Source organism: Aquila chrysaetos, chromosome 13 (assembly GCF_900496995.4).
Source record: "Aquila chrysaetos chrysaetos chromosome 13, bAquChr1.4, whole genome shotgun sequence".
Taxonomy (NCBI): domain Eukaryota; kingdom Metazoa; phylum Chordata; class Aves; order Accipitriformes; family Accipitridae; genus Aquila; species Aquila chrysaetos.
The window spans coordinates 12,692,144-12,711,581 of NC_044016.1; the positions used below are offsets into that span (position 1 = coordinate 12,692,144).

Below are 19,438 nucleotides of genomic sequence, written 5' to 3' on the forward strand. Positions count from 1 at the left end.
ATAAAGGATGTTTTACATTATGGGGTGTTCAGTTTGAAAAGCGTTAACAGATTCTTTTTCTTTATTTGGGTTGCTTGAAAAATTATGTGGAAGAAAAAGAATTTTGACTACAGTCCTTATCGTGTGATGAAGTTTTCTGACTGGTTTAAAAAAATAATTCACTCTTACTAGGAGCTTGTTTGAAAGTTAAGATGCCATAAAGATAACTATAAAGAAAAATCTGAAACACTATTGTAATGCTTTCTGATGAACTAATATTTTAAAAAATGAATGAGCTGCAATATTAGTTTTCATATAACTGTGCATTGGTCTTAAGATAAAAAAAGCTCTCAAAAGGTTGCACTGCATGACACTTCAGAACACTCAACTGTTTTCATTTACCTCTGGACTAAGGACAGCTGTGCTATCACTTGGTACATCCTCTTCGTATCCTTTGTTATGAAAGCTTTCTATTTCATGTCCCATGCTTCCCTCGCTTGGGCATTTATATGAACATCTTGGACTGTTGCTACACTGGGAAAATTCACATTTACTGTCTCCGACTTCAGAAGGCGTACATGAAAGATGAGGAGAACCACTATCATCCTGGTATGGAGGCGGCTGCAGTTCATCTAGTGGAGGTGTTCTTCTCATCCTCTGAATGCAGTTCGCTGAGAATAAGTGAAAATTCTTTACTTACTTTCTGATTATTTACTGTTGAAACAGTTCTGTGGAAAATGGTAAGTCTAAATATCTGGACAGAATATTTAAAAAAATCTGTAAATGTCTTTTTTTACTTTACATTTCAAATTAGATAACAAATACTACTGAAAAATATTTGCTAAAAATGGAAATGAATGATCTCAGATGAGATTTAGATAAAAGCAAAGTATTAAGTATATAGTCACAATGGATTGTGTAAACCATATATAAATAAATATAGCACAAATATGACATGACAAAAATTCTAGGCTTGAATTTCAGGGATGCTTACCTTGCAAAAACCTTTCGATACCTTAAATCAGATTCTGTGCAGGTGGAATGTAGACCAATTAAGGAAACAAAATGCACCCCCTAAAGCCTTGATATCAAACCTCTGATTACCTCCCACACAGTTGCTCACCCAGGGAGATACTAAATTAAAGTCTGAAGACAAATAAGGTACTAATAAAGGCAGACACAAGCCTTTTCACACAAGCGAACTCTGCTCACCAGTGAATTTAGCAAGTGAAGCAGTGTCTCAGATTCTAATTACGTGTTAAGGACAGCTAAAGGGTACGTATCCGGTGTCTAAAAGTTAGACACTAGATTCAGTCATTAAAGACAGTGGAAAAAGGATCACGAGCAATCTTGTGCTTGGGATGAATACTTGATGCTGACCATCTTTGCTTCTCACACTAGATAGATAGATAGAAACGTGGTTATACTTCTCCTCAGAAAATAAACCTGATGCAAGGCTATGGATATAGAAAGTTAATTCAAAATAATTACATTTATTACACAGCATTACACAGTTGACTAGAATTGGGAAAAGACAGCAAGGTGTGCAGTAGCTGAAATGAAAGGAATACCAAGGATAGGTAAAAACTTGTATCACATTTTGTTTACATCTTCTGTAGAGATTTTAATGAAGATTTCGATGCCCCTCACACATAGAATTAACTTATACACAAAAATTTCAAAGCAACAATGTTTTCTGGTGTCAGACATACCACTTTTACTCATAGAAAAATCTACCAAACAAGGAAGTTAAGGCAAGTATTAACATTAGAACAATATAAGCTTTGATTTCAGATTCATCTAAGAAAAAACCCAATCTTGGTGGTACATTTTAGTTTCATCATCAAATTTTTGTATACAGGATTGCCCTGCCTGTGTCCTAAATTCTCAACAAGCACCCTTTTAACTGCTTCAGAGGCAATTACCAGTTGTTCAACATATCACATTAACAGAGTATGCATAAGAGTTACCCTTTATGGAACAAGGCTGAAAACACAGTAATGTGGCTCTCTTGGGAAACAAATAGTCTTAGCAAAAGGCTCCCTTTTGTTCTCCTTTCCTTTGGAAGTCTGGGCTGTATCTGACTGTGGCATGCTGGAAAATTTCACAGCATCTGGAACTTCACGTAAGCCCAAAGCACCGTGGTTTTGGTGCACGCTGTCCATGGGAGGCAAACCCAGACACGTTGTCTGGAGGGGAGACAACATGCATTGCAGATCCCCAAAGTTGGACAACTGAAGGACAGGGACAGGACAGCTCATTATGGAGCATATCTACTGCATAGATAAATATAGGCCTCAAAGGTAATTGAGGAATGCAGGGCTCTTCTCTATTTCACTGGGCTCCTAATGGAACTCCTCTTAGCTTTAGCTAAGGCAAATGAGTAAGTAAAACACTCCGACCAGATGATACCACCGTCAGGAATCCTCTCTTCTCTGATAAACCCATCAGAGCCAGCCTACCATTCACAGTGATTCCAAATTACTGTTACAGCACTCCTGCAAAAGGTCTTCTGCTGTTAGTTAGCCCAGTGCCACTAACTCTTGAAACTCCAGTCCCACAGGACTGGAAAGGAAAACAGAGCAGGCAGGGAATCCTATACTCGAAACGTAGTCATCAGTCTAGCAGATACACATAAAACCTTACATACAAAACAGAGTTAAGTGCAACAGTTAGAATCATGAAATCGCCATGCAGGAATAGTAAGAAAGCTTTATTTGCAAAACAGAGAGAGATATGGGAAAGCACTTCTTTTTTTTTGTTAAATATTAGATAACTTGTGCCCATGAAAATAGACATAATTTTAGAATCTAAACTGATATTTTAATCATAATAAAATAATAATAAATATCCTTTGACTCTCTATGCCATGAAAACAGGACTTCCTTTTCATAATTTATATAAATAAATATTCTAGCAAATTTAGAGCAACAACATTTTTGCTCATTGTTGCTAAAAGGCAACAAACAGCATTAAATGACACGGTAACCACCATGTAGCTATGACTTAATTTCTTTCTTTTCGCTTGTAGTCAAGTCTGCAAAGACTTTTTAACTCCCAGCTTTTCCACAATCTAACGAAATGAAAGTGTGTCCAGGTAACTAGCAACACCATTATTGTCTTACATGAGTAAATAAATGACTGTGTGACTCATTTTTTTCACTTTGATGAACTGCATTATATGTCCCTATGGGAAAACTGTACAGGCTGCATGACAGAAAAGGTACTTTTAATGTAGGCGGGGGAAGAAGTGAAGAAAAGAAAATCCTTATTAACCAGCTGTGACTCAAAAATCTCAGAAAATGCTGAAACACTGGGGCAGGTTTTAACTATTTATTTTTGAAAGTTTAGTTTACCAAAGAGAAAAAGCGTGTAAATTCTTAAAACAAACATCCAGGTTTAAAAATCTAAGGACACCTCTGTCTAAACAGGTATAAACTGTTTTTGAACAAAAGGTTTCTCTACATAAAAAGATATCAAAGTTTTCAAATTAATTTTTAAAGTGAAAATGTCTCATTTTAAATTAATTTCCCCCTTCCCACAGTAAATGATGCAATAAAATGATGATTTCATGTTATAGGTCTCTGAAAATACTGCAAATTTGAATTACATGAAGACATTCTAATGACTAATGAGACAAATGATATCATAGACAGAAGTGAATACAGCAACACTAAATACCTGATACTGGGTATTTTCCTTAAAAATTACGCAGAAGTAAAACTAACTCCAACAATCAATCCATCAACAAAATTTTGCATAAGTATCAAAGTTTAAAATAAAAAAACACTGCAAATGCATGCTGGCCTATCACTGATCGTATTGGAGAAAAAAGTTTGGAGCTGAAAGGAAAGCACGTTCTGAAGTGTTTGCACGTTTACATGTAAAACCACTGTCTCTAACATACCTTGTACCTTTCATTTAAGGTGTAAACTTAGACACAGTTACACTTGTGCATACTTGTATATTGTGACAAAGCCAAAGAATACATTCCAAAGACCACTGAATGTGGCTTATAACTTCTGCTAAAGAGTTACTCTTAACAAGCAAATGGTTACAGTGAAAATCTAAAATTAATTGTTGCATCGTTTCTATGGAAGTTTCCCAAGAAACTTTCCGCTCTCAAACCAGATAGAAAATAAATTTTGCCAATTCCCCCAGTGAAATTAATCATATTAAATTACCATACCAGTTTGGACTAGACAGGGTAAAAAACCAAGCCAACATATATCCCAGACCTGGAAGAAATAAATAGTCACAGAGAAACCAAATTGGGTTTGGCCTGAGGTTCCTACCAGCCAGAAAATGCCAGAATGGAGGAAAGACAAATAGAAAGAAAGAACCCACATCCAGTTTTCCACCCAAAGTATGTGAAATAACTTTGCATTTTCATAACATGAGTGAAACTAAGTTGTTTAGTAACAAATATTTAGTAAACTCTAAACTGAGTATACAGTGTATTGCTGTCAATAGGCAGATTTGAATAATCAATCTTTTAAGGGTTAACTGCTTTAATTAAAATTTGCATCCTTCTCTAGTGGGCTGGGAAAACACTCATATAGTCGTAATAATAAAGTCCTTGCTCAACAGTTGAAGAAACCAGAATTGTAAGTGAAATACCTGACAAACACAAGCAGATTAGCATTTTGCTGGTACACTCAGGAAATTACAGCATGTAAACTGTCATTAGCACCTTTAAGTCAGAAGTAAATAAATACCTTCTTCTTAGTACCGTTTGTTATACAATGAAGGTTAATTTGTTTTCATAAACCCCCGTACAGGGGACTGATTGAAAGCCAAAGGGAGATGATGCATATCTTGCCATCAACCTCAAGGGACTGCCAGTAAAACCTGACACAGCAACTTAGGCCAAAATGAGCATTCCTGAACATACAATTATATAGGCAAAATAGATTAGGCCAAAATGAGCATTCCTGAACATACAATTGATAACTATGAGAAAATACACAAACTTCTTCAGTCATTTTTCTGAGTGGAATCACAGTTTAAAGATACATGAGCTTACTATAAGAAATGTTTTTTCTTTAGGTTTTCAGTTACTACTTGAACTTTCTACTTCCAATGCTTCTCATTTCTCTTCTCTGTCCTGGTCCCTTGTGGACCGTGCTAGGCTGTACAACATTTCACCACGAAGCTGGTGATGTTCCTTTCCATGTTTACAATGTTTAGACTTTGCTATCTTAATTAATTTTCCCAAAGGTTGTCAGCAGCAGCACAACCCTAGCTTTCTTTAGCCCTTATTTCCTGAGTAATTCCAAGAACATCCATCTTTTAACATAAGGGAAAAGAAACTATCCTTGTGATTTTAATTCCCCTGTCTCATAAGCAGTAATTAACTACGCTTCTGCAACTTGTAGTTTCTCATATATATTACTTCTTTAAATATTCATTCTATTGTGAGAGGCAGCATTACTGCAAAACTTCTTTGGGAATTTGGTTTCCAGTTCCTTTAAAACAAATAATCACTATATAAATTAATAATTTTTGCAAGTCATATTTTGTAATTATCAGAATATCTTCATACTCAAACAGTACCTTTTATTCCTCTAATATATCTCCACATACACTATGCTTCATAATTATTTATTTTTTTAATCTAACATAAATTTCAAGTTTTCAAGCCTTCAAGGGGTTCTATGTAAATGTTAAGACAATTTAAATAAAACATAAAATGAAATACATGTTTAAAAATTAAAGAAACCTTTCTTATTCTGAATGATTAAATACCCTGAGAGATTTCTGATATGCAGCACAGACAGTCCAAATGGAATTTTCATGTTTGAACTTTTCTACCATCCAAAAATATTCTGTTGACTGAATTACCCCACATTATGAGGAGTATAAAATACAAACATTAAATATTGAATGAAACCTCCGGGCTCTCCTTCCTTTAAAATGAAAAGCTTATATGCATCTTTGTGAGGAAAAAACCCATATTATTTCACAATAAAACAAATTATCTTGGCATTATTCTATGTCTTTTCAAGAGAGTTATGGCACGAGTCTTGCTTAATGAAAAAAAGAGAAATATAGCAGTGGTATGGGGTCATTACAGACAACAGAAAAACAAATCTTTTATCAGCTTTCTTTTTGCATTTGCCACATTTTAGACTTTTATCCACAGTTGAACTATTTTCTACATTATGCAATTCACCAGTAAACAAGATAAGTAATCGTATCTGTGTGGGGTTTTTTTTTCAGTAAAAAATAGTTCTGTTTCCTAATATTTAGAAAATTCCATACACTATTAGCTTAATCCCAGACTTCTGGAAATCAAAACAGCGTTGCTGCCATTTACATCTGATGTCACATGAAATTCTCAGCACTGCATTTTCCTCACCTTCCAAGGCTAAGTCTACTGGTAATTCATGTAATAAAAAGGTTCTCTTGTTTTTTAATAGAACTAATCCAAAATTACTGAATTATCTTTCATGTCCAGTCCTTAAAGCTTCAATTTTCTTCCTCAGGAAAGGTCTAAGACCAACTGAAGTTACTGATACTCACACAGTAATTTTTTTTTTTTTGTCTGTTTACATCATAAGCCTGCAGAACTACAGCTTGGTTTTGTTTGCTGACAAAAGAAATTTGCTCTTTTCTCTGCTTATTAGAGCACTTCTGATTTGTAAGAATTTATGGTCTGTTTTACAGAGCAATACAGAAAGGCGCTGCACTGGTGAAAAATTCCAAGCTTTCCCTTTCCAAAATTAGCCCAAATTAGAACATTTAAACTACAAATACGTTATTAAAGCATTATAGTGAACTAACTGTCAAAGACACTCTTTTGTTTCCTTCCCAAATATTTTGGTCGTCTTTCAATGAAAATTATACATTAGCATCTCTTGAATTAATTTTCTTTCAAGTATCATTCCCTGATTCCTTATACAGTATTTCTATTAATTTGAATAGGAAGGAGTTCTGCTACCTAGTTCTGTATTTATACTTCCCAGCTGTCCAAAATACATCTAAATACTGCTTAAACCTATTGGTTCAATATTTTAATATCTTATTGATGCAAATATCAATAAATCAAGCTTTCCAGTTTTGTTTTTTTTTTTTTTTTTTTACTTTTAAAAGGAGACTTCAGAAACTCTTCTTTTCTGAGACTACATATCCAGCTTTACAACTTTTTGGAAGCAGTGATCTTTTAAGAAGTGAAATTTTAAAACTGTTTGCCTTCCCTTCCATAATTATATTTCCTTAGGTAAAGCATTTGTACTAAGTATGTTCATTCAACTTCTTAGGTAAAAAAACTTATTTTCTATTCCATTTAGATGCTGGTTTCACTTTTACTGTTTTTATAAGCAGCCAACTTTCCTTTACACTTTTCAGATTGCTATGTTGGCTAAATTTATAAATGAACAGGTATTCCTTTGTACCTCTGTTCACTGTTCATTTTTTCCAAGTTATCAAAATTGTTACAAAAATACCACTTCCAAAATGATAGTAAGTTAAATGAATTCATAGAATCTTCCCCACCCCAACCCCCCCTTTTAAAATACACTACAAGTCCTGCTTGCTGAAGGTGATTGACAACTAGCTTTGAAATCTTAAAGAGTGTCTTGGTGACAAGGAAATGCCTTTTATCATCTCTGTGAAAATTCACCCAAATTTGGCTATCTCACCAGCATTTACAGATGCTTAACAGCTAAAAGCTTTGAAAACTCCACCCTGTAAACCATCTCAGGCCCCTAAGAATCCTCATTTCTCCCCAGTTTGTGCTTAGTAGCATCCCTTCATACCTCTGGCCTGTAGCAGCTGGATATGGGCTTAGAAAATATTTTCCTGTCATTGCTATACTTCATTTGAATATAATTTTCACTTTAAATTATAGTTCAAATACAGCCGCAGTATTAAGCACAGGAATTGAGTAGCAGGATAAAGTGCTGAAAAGGTGAAAAAGATCCCACAGAGGTCTAAAATCAATTCCCAGTAAAGTATTGTAACACACAGCTAATATTCCTGTAATGTTCCTGCTCTCATTCTATTCGGTCTCAAATGAGGAAAGAAAGCGTGATTAGAAAGCAAGATCAATGTGTTATGTGTATCATTTTCTTGAACATTTTAGTATTTTTGCAGCTCATTTCAGGCATGTTCATTTTTATTTGACAAAAAAAAAAAATACAAAGTTTTCTAAGTGATACAGAACCCCCCTTTAAGATCTCAATAATTATTCATTAGATGATATAATCAAGATCCATTCAGCAGTATATACTACACTCAAATGTGTTCCTTAACATCAGAATTCCATCATTCTTTTTCCATACTTTTAAGTAAGATACAACTACTTCCTTTGGTAAGAACTCCTTCTGCACTTAAAATGCAGTAAGTCCATGGTTTCTTAAAAACAGCTTCACCTTGGTAGCTGCATTTTGTAATTTGTTTTCAAAAAACTGTGTAAAATTCCCTAGTATTTTAGTGCTCTGTTTATTACTACCTTAACTGGTGAAAATGAACCAGGAAAGATATTTTCCATCAAGAACTGCTTCCAGAATAGGAACACAAAAGCTTGCTTTGATTCCTTTGCCTTATTTTCACAGCAATTTTGAGTGCAAAGGATACTCTGTTGGAGCAAGTCACTAACACAGAGCAGTACTACAATGATTCTGCATGAACCATTTCAGTAGGGCATGAGTTTAAATTTTCTGCCCATCTACTTAAGATATCTATATGATCCCAGTTTGGGTATCTCGTAACTGTTAATATATATAAGTGAAATATATATTATGGTGAATAATAGTACTACCACAATAGTATAAGTTAACATGTTTGGCATTTTACAGATGGAGAACTAAAGTACAGGTTTAAATAAGAGGCAATAAAGATTGCTGTGAATCTAGCTCAGAAGTGCTCATAATCACAGAAAGCTTCCCATGAAGCGTGGAACTGAAACCAAGTCTTTTAAGACTAGTACCCTAGCCGTTTCTTCAGTTTGTTTTTTTGTTTGTTTGTTTGTTTTACTTCAAGCCTTGTAAATTATTATTATTAATCTAAAATTCACCTGCAGTGTGTACCACCACCAACATGGAAACCTCCAAGCCACTAGCTTCTTAAGAGATATACCCCCACAGAATTTTCCATTATCATCAGCTCTGTAGTGGAAGAGAAGGAAGAGAAAACAAAAAAATACAATATTAGGGTGGGGAAAAAAGTAAAGGGAAGGAAAAAAAAAAGGGGGGCAAAAGGAGAAAGTAGGTGCAATGATTCAGAAAAAAGTGATAGGTTGTTGGTAAATGAACAAAGGAAAGAAATAAAGGGAGAGAAGTTTAGTACATCTGTATAGAAAACTAGGAAAAGAGCAAAGAGAGCAATAAAGAACAGACAAGATGCAGACAGGAATGAAAAATTACAAACAGCTAAAATAACAAAGCAAAAGTGACAGAGGAAGAAAGGTGAAGGAATGGGGAAAATAAAACAACACATGACATGCAAAAAAGTGGTTCAGATCTGAGAAAAAAGCAATGTCAACAGAGCAGAGAGATAAAAGAGAAATCAGTGATGTCTGATAGGTGGGAATAACCGTATTTGTAGGTGAAAATCTGCACAACCTAGAGAACACAGCTAGTTACATTCCAGGAGAGGCAAGACACTTCCCAGAATAAGCATGTATATTTATATTTTAGATTTATTATTATTTTTCCTTTTGAGTGGGGAGACAGTGGTAATTATTTATTCAGATCCCGAGATCCCAAAGGACCTTGATTTCTCTTATCTATTCAGGCACTTTTTCTCCTTCTTTCCTTGACAAACTGGCTCAGTGACTTGCTTTAGTAAAATGGACTGTATTTCCTGCAATATATTAGAGTATTCCTGTAAAAAGGATTCTAGAAAATTCAGATTTTTTAACTTTTGAAACAGCTCTCATAACTTTACCAAATAAAAAGCAGCTAGAAACCAGAAAAATCAAAGACAATCTCAGTTTGCAGGAGTACCTAATAGGTCAACAATAGAAGAAAATTATCTATATATGCTTAAGAACTCCAAAACCTTTTAGATATTAATGCCTGTAGAAAGTATGCTTAGGAATAACGGAACTAGTACCATTTTGGGGGCCAACTGTTCAGAAAAAGAAAGGCAAAATAGACAGTGTGAAATCACAGGAAATGGATATGCTTCAAAACCAAGGTATCTTTCCTTCACACACCCAGTAAGAGGGCTACGAATTCACAGAAAAGGCACAGATTAAGCAGCAGGGAGCATGTCAGTCTGTTCCACTCACTCCAGCAAGGCCTCAGACAAGTTCCTCCAGGCATAAAGAAACACAATTACTCAAAACTAAATTTCTTGCACTTCTTTGCGGCACTTCTGAGACAACCCACTGTCACAGACAAGCTGCTTTACTAGGCTTATATGTAATATATGATGTAGTTGTTGCTACATGTCCATAGCTGTCGTATAATTCACAAAACAGGTAATTTTCTGCATTTTGACAGGACCAGATGAACATGAGGCTGGCTGGTGAAGATATTTTCATTCAGCCATAGCACCAGTTTTAAGAGCTATGCAAGAGCTTATGAGGATGAGAACAGTGGCCAAGCTATATATTGGTTACAGAGGGCTCATAAGGTCTACAGAATGATGCTTCAGCCCTCAACAAACAGTAGGAGAGGAACTGGTCTTCCATATCATCCATCCAAAGAAACAATAGCGCTGAACAATCAAGGATCAGAGCGTAGCATACCATTCTCAACCCATTTAACTTCCCAAAACACTAACTGGAAATTGTGTTGTCATGAACATGGTGTTATACCTACACTATTAAACTTACTAGCCATTGTGACAGAGTAAAACATGCATATCCATCAAAATTTGTTTCTCATGGACTTTTCTTATACTAGCAAAAATTTATGTATCTCATTTGAAATTACTGTTTGATGCTGCTTGTTGAATAAGAGACTTAAAGGTGGTGCACAGCAGTTAATTAGTAATCAAAGTCTGACAGCTACAGCTGCAAAATGTTTGTATGATAATTTCAAAATTGAAAATGATTTATTTCACTCTACATGAAATTAGTGTACACTCATTAGAAAGTCAGTGATTATCTTGAAAAGTACTACTGGAACATTTCAGCAGCTTTGCTACAACATTAGAAAGTATACAACATATATCTCCAGACCTATAACCATCCACTCTTTCTCATAATTTGGTGTCAGCAAAGTTTTTAGATCTTAACATTATAATTGAAAACATACTCAGCAGAATGTTTAACGTGGTTCATAACCAGAATGCTAATTTTTTCAAATCTCAGCACTAAGAGTTTAAACTACTTTATTAATAAACTACTTTATTAAGCTATATATAAAACCGGTATATAACTAATATACGTGCACATTGCAACAAAGGAAATTCTGATTAAATATAAGGAAAAAACTTTGAAATTTTAGTGGCTATAGACTGGAAGAGGTTACCCGCAGAGCATGTATAATTGACAGCCTTGAAGGTTTTAAAAGCTGTCCTGGCTAGGGCCCTGAGCAACCTGGTCTAACTTTGAAGTTAGCTCTCCTTCAATCAGGAGATCAGACTAGATGACCTCCACGGGTCCTTTTCAACCTGTTATTCACTGATTCTACAATATATATTGAAAAACTCAATTCAATACTATAATAATCAAGGATGGGGATCATCTCGAATACAGGTATCTCAAGTATCTATAAAGGTCCTTCTGTAATGCAGCAGTTCAACAATTCAGAGGCAAGCACAGCTCCTCTGCATATACCAGTTCCATTGCTGCATCCTGCATTAAATACATATACCTACCAGCACATTGTTAAAAACAAAGAAAAAAACAACCAAAAAAATCCCAAATCACCACCACCACCAAAAAAACCCTCACCCCAAACCCAACCTCAAAGAAACAAATCATACAAGGAGCAAAAGAGATTCAGAATACTTTGTTAACTGGTGAGATTCTACTGCAGTATACCCTGTGGCTAACTAGTTTTAGATAATGTAGTATCACTGAAATTTTTACTTTGATAAAATGAATATGCCAAGATACAGACTTTTAAGTTAAAAGCACCCTAAAAATTGTTTACACACACACATAGACATATATGTAAACACACATATATACATATAGGCACCCTATGGCCACATATCAGTAACAGGAACAATTTAAGGTTTATGAAATATTAAATATAATTAAGATTACATTGAGGAAGTAATATCCATTACAAAATGCTGATGTTAGACAGCAAATATTGACCTTTACAATTTATCAAGTGAAAAAGCCTTAATTTGCTTGTTATTCAAACTTTAACAATAAGTATGATAGCTTAGATGGCAGAAAGAAAAAAAAAACAAACCAGCATTTGCTATCACTTTGCATTAACATTTTGACCAGTCAACAATTCAGCAGTGATGAAATGTGCAGTTTGATTCAAAGTAAGACAAGGCTATTTAAATAACTCAAAATAAGAAATGGGTATTGAAACATTAGAATTTTGATAAGCGATCACAGCTGCACTAGAATTAGTTTCTATAGCAACAGAGGAAATAATGTGGAGAATTGCACTGCAATACAAGATGGATTCCTCACAAACACTGCTGTTCAAATAGAAAACTTTAAAATTATTCACTGTATTAAAATATTTCTATTAAAATGGTTATTCAAATATCCTATACCTTGTATTTCATACATTGTTCTATTTTCATTCTCCAGGATTCAATTCTAGTCCATCCATTCAAGTTTCGTATTACGTTTTCACATTTCCCCCCATTGCTTACCTTCCTATTTTAAAATTAATTAAAGTGACTTATTCTGAAAAATACTGTATCTTCAATCTCAAACTAATCTGCATTGTCAATCATTTTTTTTATTATCCCTACATAGAAGCACTCATTACATTTATTTTTCCAGCAGTGCACTTGTAAAACATAAGCGAATGCTTTGCACATGCTATTCATAAGAAGCTGCATCACAGCTATGAGAATTAACATCACTATGGAACTTCTGAAACTTGTAGTCATATGAGACTTGCACTAGCTTTTATCAGTGTGCGCTCTCATGTCCTAAGCATGATTAAGAAACCATTGCAAATCTATTAGTATTCACAGACCTAATACCCATAAGATGGTAAGATAAAAGCCTTTCAGTTGAGCATATCTTTAGATTTCAAATGTTGCTCATTTCTAACACTAAGAATTATTGTTTCATTGCATCGTCTCTGATTCTAGCTATTTTTGGCAGCTAATTAAAAGCATATGCCTGAACCTTTTATGTATTTTGCCCTTATAATGAGACCTATTACTCTGGCTTATTCTATCCTTTTGAGTTCCAAAGTATCTTTCGAGTTACCATGGATACAAGTGATATGCTTTCTCCCACAACTGCTTTGTGTGCCTTATCAAACACCAGAAAAACTGACACAGTCGGAATCTGAGCCATCTATACAGGATGAATATCTAACCCCTTGGAAGTGTTCCTCTTCCCAATACCACCCAACAACCCCCCAAAAAACTGAGGTTTGCCATATACTAACATTTGTAATGAAATAAACAAGCAGGTTCTTTTCTACCTGAAATCTGGTACCTTTGCTCAAGGAAAACAAAATGAAAAAAGGTGCAGACATAAAACAATTTAATCTGATCAGCCCTGAAACAGTGTTAAAATGAAAACTGGAGCACACAGAATCATTCTGAGTCTGCCGTTTATTTTGAGTTGACAGAGTTTAAGTGGTTCTAGATGAACATATCCACTGGAGATGTAAAACGCAGCAGATTTCAGCAAGCATTTCAGAAAGGAGTTGCAGAAACATTGTATGCAACTCCAAGATTATGCATTAACTAGTGTAAATAAAACTCCCTTAAACAGAAATTGTTAGGCCTCTTTATACCAATTTATTATGGGCATTTTCAAATGCAAATTGCATTCCAACAAGCTGGGAATAATTTGTACTAATCAGTCAAGAAGAGGGCAGTTAGGAAACTGATTTTTCCATTATGTTTCTGTATTCTGACCTCTTAAAAATAAAAGAGTCTCTCCCACTCAGAGAGCAAAATTTACACAGGATTCAAAAACCAAGTGCTGATACTAACATAATCTGAATTAATGTATGAGAAGTAAAGGGGAATAACCAGAAGAAAAAATAAATTATTGTAATATGAACTCAATATAGACTCATTCAGAACCGTCTCCCAACTTTCAAGCATTAAATCATTGGAAAGACATCAGTTACATAAATGAGTGCCACAAAGGCAACCAATAGCTAGAGAGCCAGAGAAGAATGGGTAGGCAAATGCTGCTTTTGCCCCTTTTCCTCCATTATCTAAAAATTCCCTAAGTATTACAGCAAAACACTTGACAAAAAATTTGCCTGACTTGCTCATGTCCACAAGCTCAGCCTTGCTTTAAAATACAGAGATTTTGAAGCATAATATCTGAGCTACAGACACTGAAGCATAAAACCCCAACTCTTACCCTTGTTTGTATTAACATTATGAAATAACTGTGTAATTCTGGTAAGTTTTCCACAAGCACATATGAACTAAAGACATTAAATATTTTCATTTTTCTAACAGTGTCACTGTAGGTTAGATTTACATGTGCATGGATTTCATAAGATGCATTTCTTTCAACTTTTAAATTTAGCTTTGAACTGTCTCAGGTTATGATACTTTCTTTTGGGGATGAAAAACATCCACATAATGTTTTTACTGTGAACATTCAACTAGATTTAAACCTCACTTTTTCTTTTTTTCCTGGAAATTTCTTTTAAAAGTAACTGAAAGCTGGAGAACAATGAAAAGGAACTCTCAGTTGACTGCTACATAGTACTATTTATGGTTAGTCATCTGTATTATCAAAACATTACTAGTTCTGTAGTTTAATGTTGGAATCACTCACAAAAAAATGAGCATCTGGAGCAGTGGAGATATTTACACAATGGCTCTGTACTCCTGCCATTACATTCACCGTTACACATGCTATCGTTTCTCCTCTGTGTAATATTCTCCTGGATTATCTGCACTGTGCACAAAAGCACACAAGAGACCCTCCATTCCTCTCTTGACTAGAATTCAAGTGCAAACTAGTATTTTTTAAGACCTATTTACCATCCTTCATAAAAAGGGTTAAGTTCTTCCTTTGCAGAATCTCACAGTTGTCTGGAAATTGTCACTGTTGTTCCCTACACCTCTGAGGCCAACAGATTGCCTTTAGCACTAATAACAACTACTGTTTTTATTTCCAAAGATTTTCTTCTTTTAAAGCCACTTCCTGTTAACAGGAAGGAAACGGCACAAGGAAAGCAGATGATTCAGAGCAGTGGTTCTCATTGCCAGTGAAAGGAATTTTGCTCTGAAAACAGTCAAAGATAACAGCCATTATCAAACAGGATGATGAATTTCTCTGAAGGAGAGCATTAGATGCTAGTCTCTTAACAGATTAATTATTCCTCAGTTACAAGGGAAAATGACTATCAACTCAAAACACCTTTTCAAATTTTACCAGATCTACTCAAGAGTTAGCTATTGGTCAAATTTCGTGTGGACATACAATTCATGACCCAAGATTTGATAGGAAAACAAAAAAATATATCAGAGCAGTACATCAACTTCATCTTCAAGAAGAGCTTTTAAATCATACATTTACTTGCAAATTTTCATGTGATTATTTCTATACTAAGATGTAAGCTAATAAACACTGTAAAGTCTGAGGAAAATACATCATTATTCTCTCTTGTTATTCTCATAATCTAAAAATAGTTCCATTCTGGCATTATGTACAGAATTTAACATAGCCAAATATGAAGGACTCCAAGCAAAATAATTTTGAGAAGGTAGTTATAAATTAATGCAAAATTAGATTAGTTTTTTTGTTTTGTATCCATCAGATCTTGAAAATAAGGGCAATAGTTTTTTTGATTTTCACTCCACTCAAATTGCCACAAATGCTACATATGCAACAGGAACACTTTGAAGTATAATAAATCTTAATAAAATGTAAGATAGATGGCATTGCACTTTTCATTTCAGAGTTGTCTTTTTTTCTATTAAAATTCACAGGAACTTGGACAAAATTCTAAAGATACTATCTGTTTTAAATCTTACTAACACCGTGTTTTTAGTGCTGAGGATTTAAAAACAAAAGTTTCAGAAGTCATTATATGTACTACCAAACTACAGACTGCTAAAATACAGGGAAAACCAAACAACAGATCAGATACAACAAAAACAGAAACTATGATATACTGGAAGCCACAGAAAGTTTGAGGAAAATCAAATAGCATTCAAAACAAGATTCCTTGAAGATATGAAGAAATTAGTCTAATAACTAGTGTTAATCTTGACCAATTTAAACAAGAACAGACGCTGCCCCTCTGTTTTGCCAAAAGATGCAGAGTTGGCCCTGACCTTTCAGTTACGATTGTGTTTTCTGGTACAGATGTCAACTCTTTGCAGTAAACAACAGCAATCGTGTCACCTGTTCAAGTCATATACATAAGCTGCATTTGTTCGGGCTGAGCATTTTCAAAGAAAAGAAAATCACACCTGAAGTCAGCCTCTTGAAGAGATGAACCTTTTGTAGTTGCATTCTCCAAGATTTGGATTTTTCAGATACACTTGCTCTTATCAGCTCTATTTTTAACCTGCCTCTCATATAGGATACTTAAAATTCTGAACATGTTTACATTATCCATCCAGCAGGCTAATGGAACTGCATACCAGACAGTCATGCATAATTCAAATCAATATCCTCAGGCTTGCAACTCTAAGTCAAAGCTGCCTTTAAATAAGCTGGGTGTGACTTTAACATGAATAAAATGTATCTAATTTTTAACCTTTATCTGACAAATTGATATATTTGCAAAGGAATGTCATAAATCTTCTTTAAAAATTAAAACAAATAGAAAATAATGATAACTGAAAATCTTTTAAGAAACACTTTTAAGGACAAAATTCAGAATGGTTCAACAAGACTGAGCGCAATAGTTTCAAACAGGGAGCTGGGTAATTTTTTATTTATTTTTTTTAAGCAAAATGTACAATATATACATAAAAACACATGCTGGCAGAATATTAAGTGGTGTGGAAGGTGAATGTAGCAGGATTTCCTATTTACAAATTTAAAGATCAAGCTTTAATTGAATTGGGCATAGGTGACTACACACAGAAAATCTTATACCCAGTTAAGCATGTCTGCTAGCTTCTCTCTAAGGACCGGAATCAGAGTTTCCATAATAAAATAATTTTCCCTTTGAGTTTTCCTATGTGCTTTCATGAGACCATGATTCCATCACAGCAGATAACCTTCAGCCACACTGAAATGACCAGAAGCATGGCAATTACACTAGCTATGGATCTATTTCCAGCTTACTTGTAAATACAGTGGAGGAAAGGTAATTATAAACAAAGCCCCGCCCCCAACCCCCCCCAAAACCCCCCCCCCCAAACAAAAAGAACACAAAACAAACAAAACAAAGGACTTCAAGTTGTATAATATATCATGCCTTCCTTTTCCCCCAAGGAAAATATTCCAATAATTCCTAAAAGTTAGGATAACTTTATAACACAAAAGTGTTCTAAGTAGTATGTCAGAGCTTATTTTAACAAGAAAAAAAAAATACAGATCTTTGCCTCCACAGAAGCTATAGACACAATTTCTTGTTTACTCAGATACAATACAGTCCCAATAAATAATATACATGATTAAAATAGCTATGAGAATAGTCATCCTAACAATAAAATACCTGTTATTAGATAAAAATGGTAACATTGTTCATCTTGTTCAAAGACAAAATATTCATTAAATAATTCCAAGAGAATACTTATGATATAGCTATAGCATGTCTATGAAATTGATACAAATAGATAAGGAAAATAATCTACACTGACTAGGTAACAAAAGAACAAGAGTTCAGTTACAAAAATAACCTGTTGTTCTTCTTTTAGCAAAGAGACGGTTAAAACGTAATGTGATCAGATTGTAAAAACAGTCCTAATGGCAACCGGTCTTTAACCTAGGGGAAAAAAGCACAACTGGGAGGCAAGCATTAGTCTCAGACTAGAGATAAAAATCTTTTGTTTTTAACCTTTAAACATAAGAAAAATGATCCATTTATCCACAGGCGCTATGGAGCAAGAACTCATAAACTGTTCTTTTGTAATAATTTTATGTAAAGTTGTAAAAGTGTTTTCAGTTCTTGTATTTATGTAACAAGTACCACTCCATTCTGCCGACCAAGTAGCATGACTATTCTCAGCAGGTTGAGTACTGGGTCTATGCAGGGTAAAATTCCTTTTTCCAATGCACCCAATAAATGTCTACACAGAGATTTCCAGTCTACTGTTCAATCCTGTTTCTTAGTCACTCATTCCATGATAGAGCCATGGGATCTCTGCAATTAGGGCTAAGATTAATGAAAACTGTACCTTCTTTTGTCTATTCTGTGGGAGTCTTTCAGAACAAGACATGTCTCACGGTATACATGCATAAAGATCAAATAAACTGCTCCCCTGTATCACTAGATATTACCATAATACCAAGAAAAAAGAATGCCCATACCCAATAGCTTTTAGATCATATTAGTACAAGAAATACCCAGTCTTCAATGTGAACTCAGAATCAGCAAAAGCACTAGGTTCATCAAGGAAGCAATCTTTTCTGCTGATATAGTACTACCTCTTGTGTTTATATAACAAATCAGTTCTACATTTTATTAATGTAGAACATCTATATCAAATACAATGCCACAAGGAACTATTTCAGCCACAAGTATGTATGTGAACTTTTCCCAGTTAATGACAGATCTTGATCCTTTCATAAATTCCAGATTCAAACAGAGGAGAGACTTATTCAAATAGTAAGTTTACAATAAATTGGAAACTTTCCTGTAATTATTAATGTATGATTTACAACACTTCAGAGACATCACATTGCTAAGGGTGACTTTCTTCAAAGCCTTCACATCAATGCAAAGGGTATTTCTTCAAAGACTTCAAAATGCTGGCAGGAGAAACCTAATTTGTGAGATTGCTTTGCTCACTTGAGCGCATCAGGAAAAAAAGCCCTTTCCCATTGGAGAACAGTTTTTCCTTCTCTTTGGAGTTGGTCTAGCTGGAAAAGGGGATTTTCCTGTTGAAAAACTTATCATTACCACTGACTTTGAGTTTTGTTACTAGTTTTCTTCTCTCAGCAGCAGATGACATGCATGCTTTAACATCTTTTTCCAGCATCTCTGCTGCTAATCACAGGATAAATCCATGATTTCAGAATTATTCAAATTCATTCTATCAAGCACTTTCATGTGTTTCCTTTGGTTGACAAGATTGTGCACAACTTTGATATCATCTATCTGGCTTTTAAACTCAAAAGTTCTCAATGTAAATCCATTCTGTTCCAAACTGTGTTTAAACTCAGACACAGATCTCCTTTGCATTTAAATCCAATGTTTACATCTTGCCACTTCCGTAATAGTCCTCAAGAAAATTACAAGAATAA

The 19,438-nt window shown here is 34.5% G+C and overlaps 1 protein-coding gene across 6 annotated transcripts in view; it reads right to left on the reverse strand.

The window, feature by feature from the left end:
* The window catches only part of SYT14 (synaptotagmin 14), a 95,051-nt gene that overhangs the window by 34,020 nt on the left and 41,593 nt on the right, over positions 1–19,438 (reverse strand). For all 6 annotated transcript variants that reach the window (XM_030035708.2, XM_030035711.2, XM_030035710.2 and 3 more), the window contains one exon: positions 382–650. In XM_030035708.2, the coding sequence (XP_029891568.1) occupies positions 382–650 (269 nt within the window). The remainder of the gene's footprint in view (positions 1–381; positions 651–19,438) is intronic.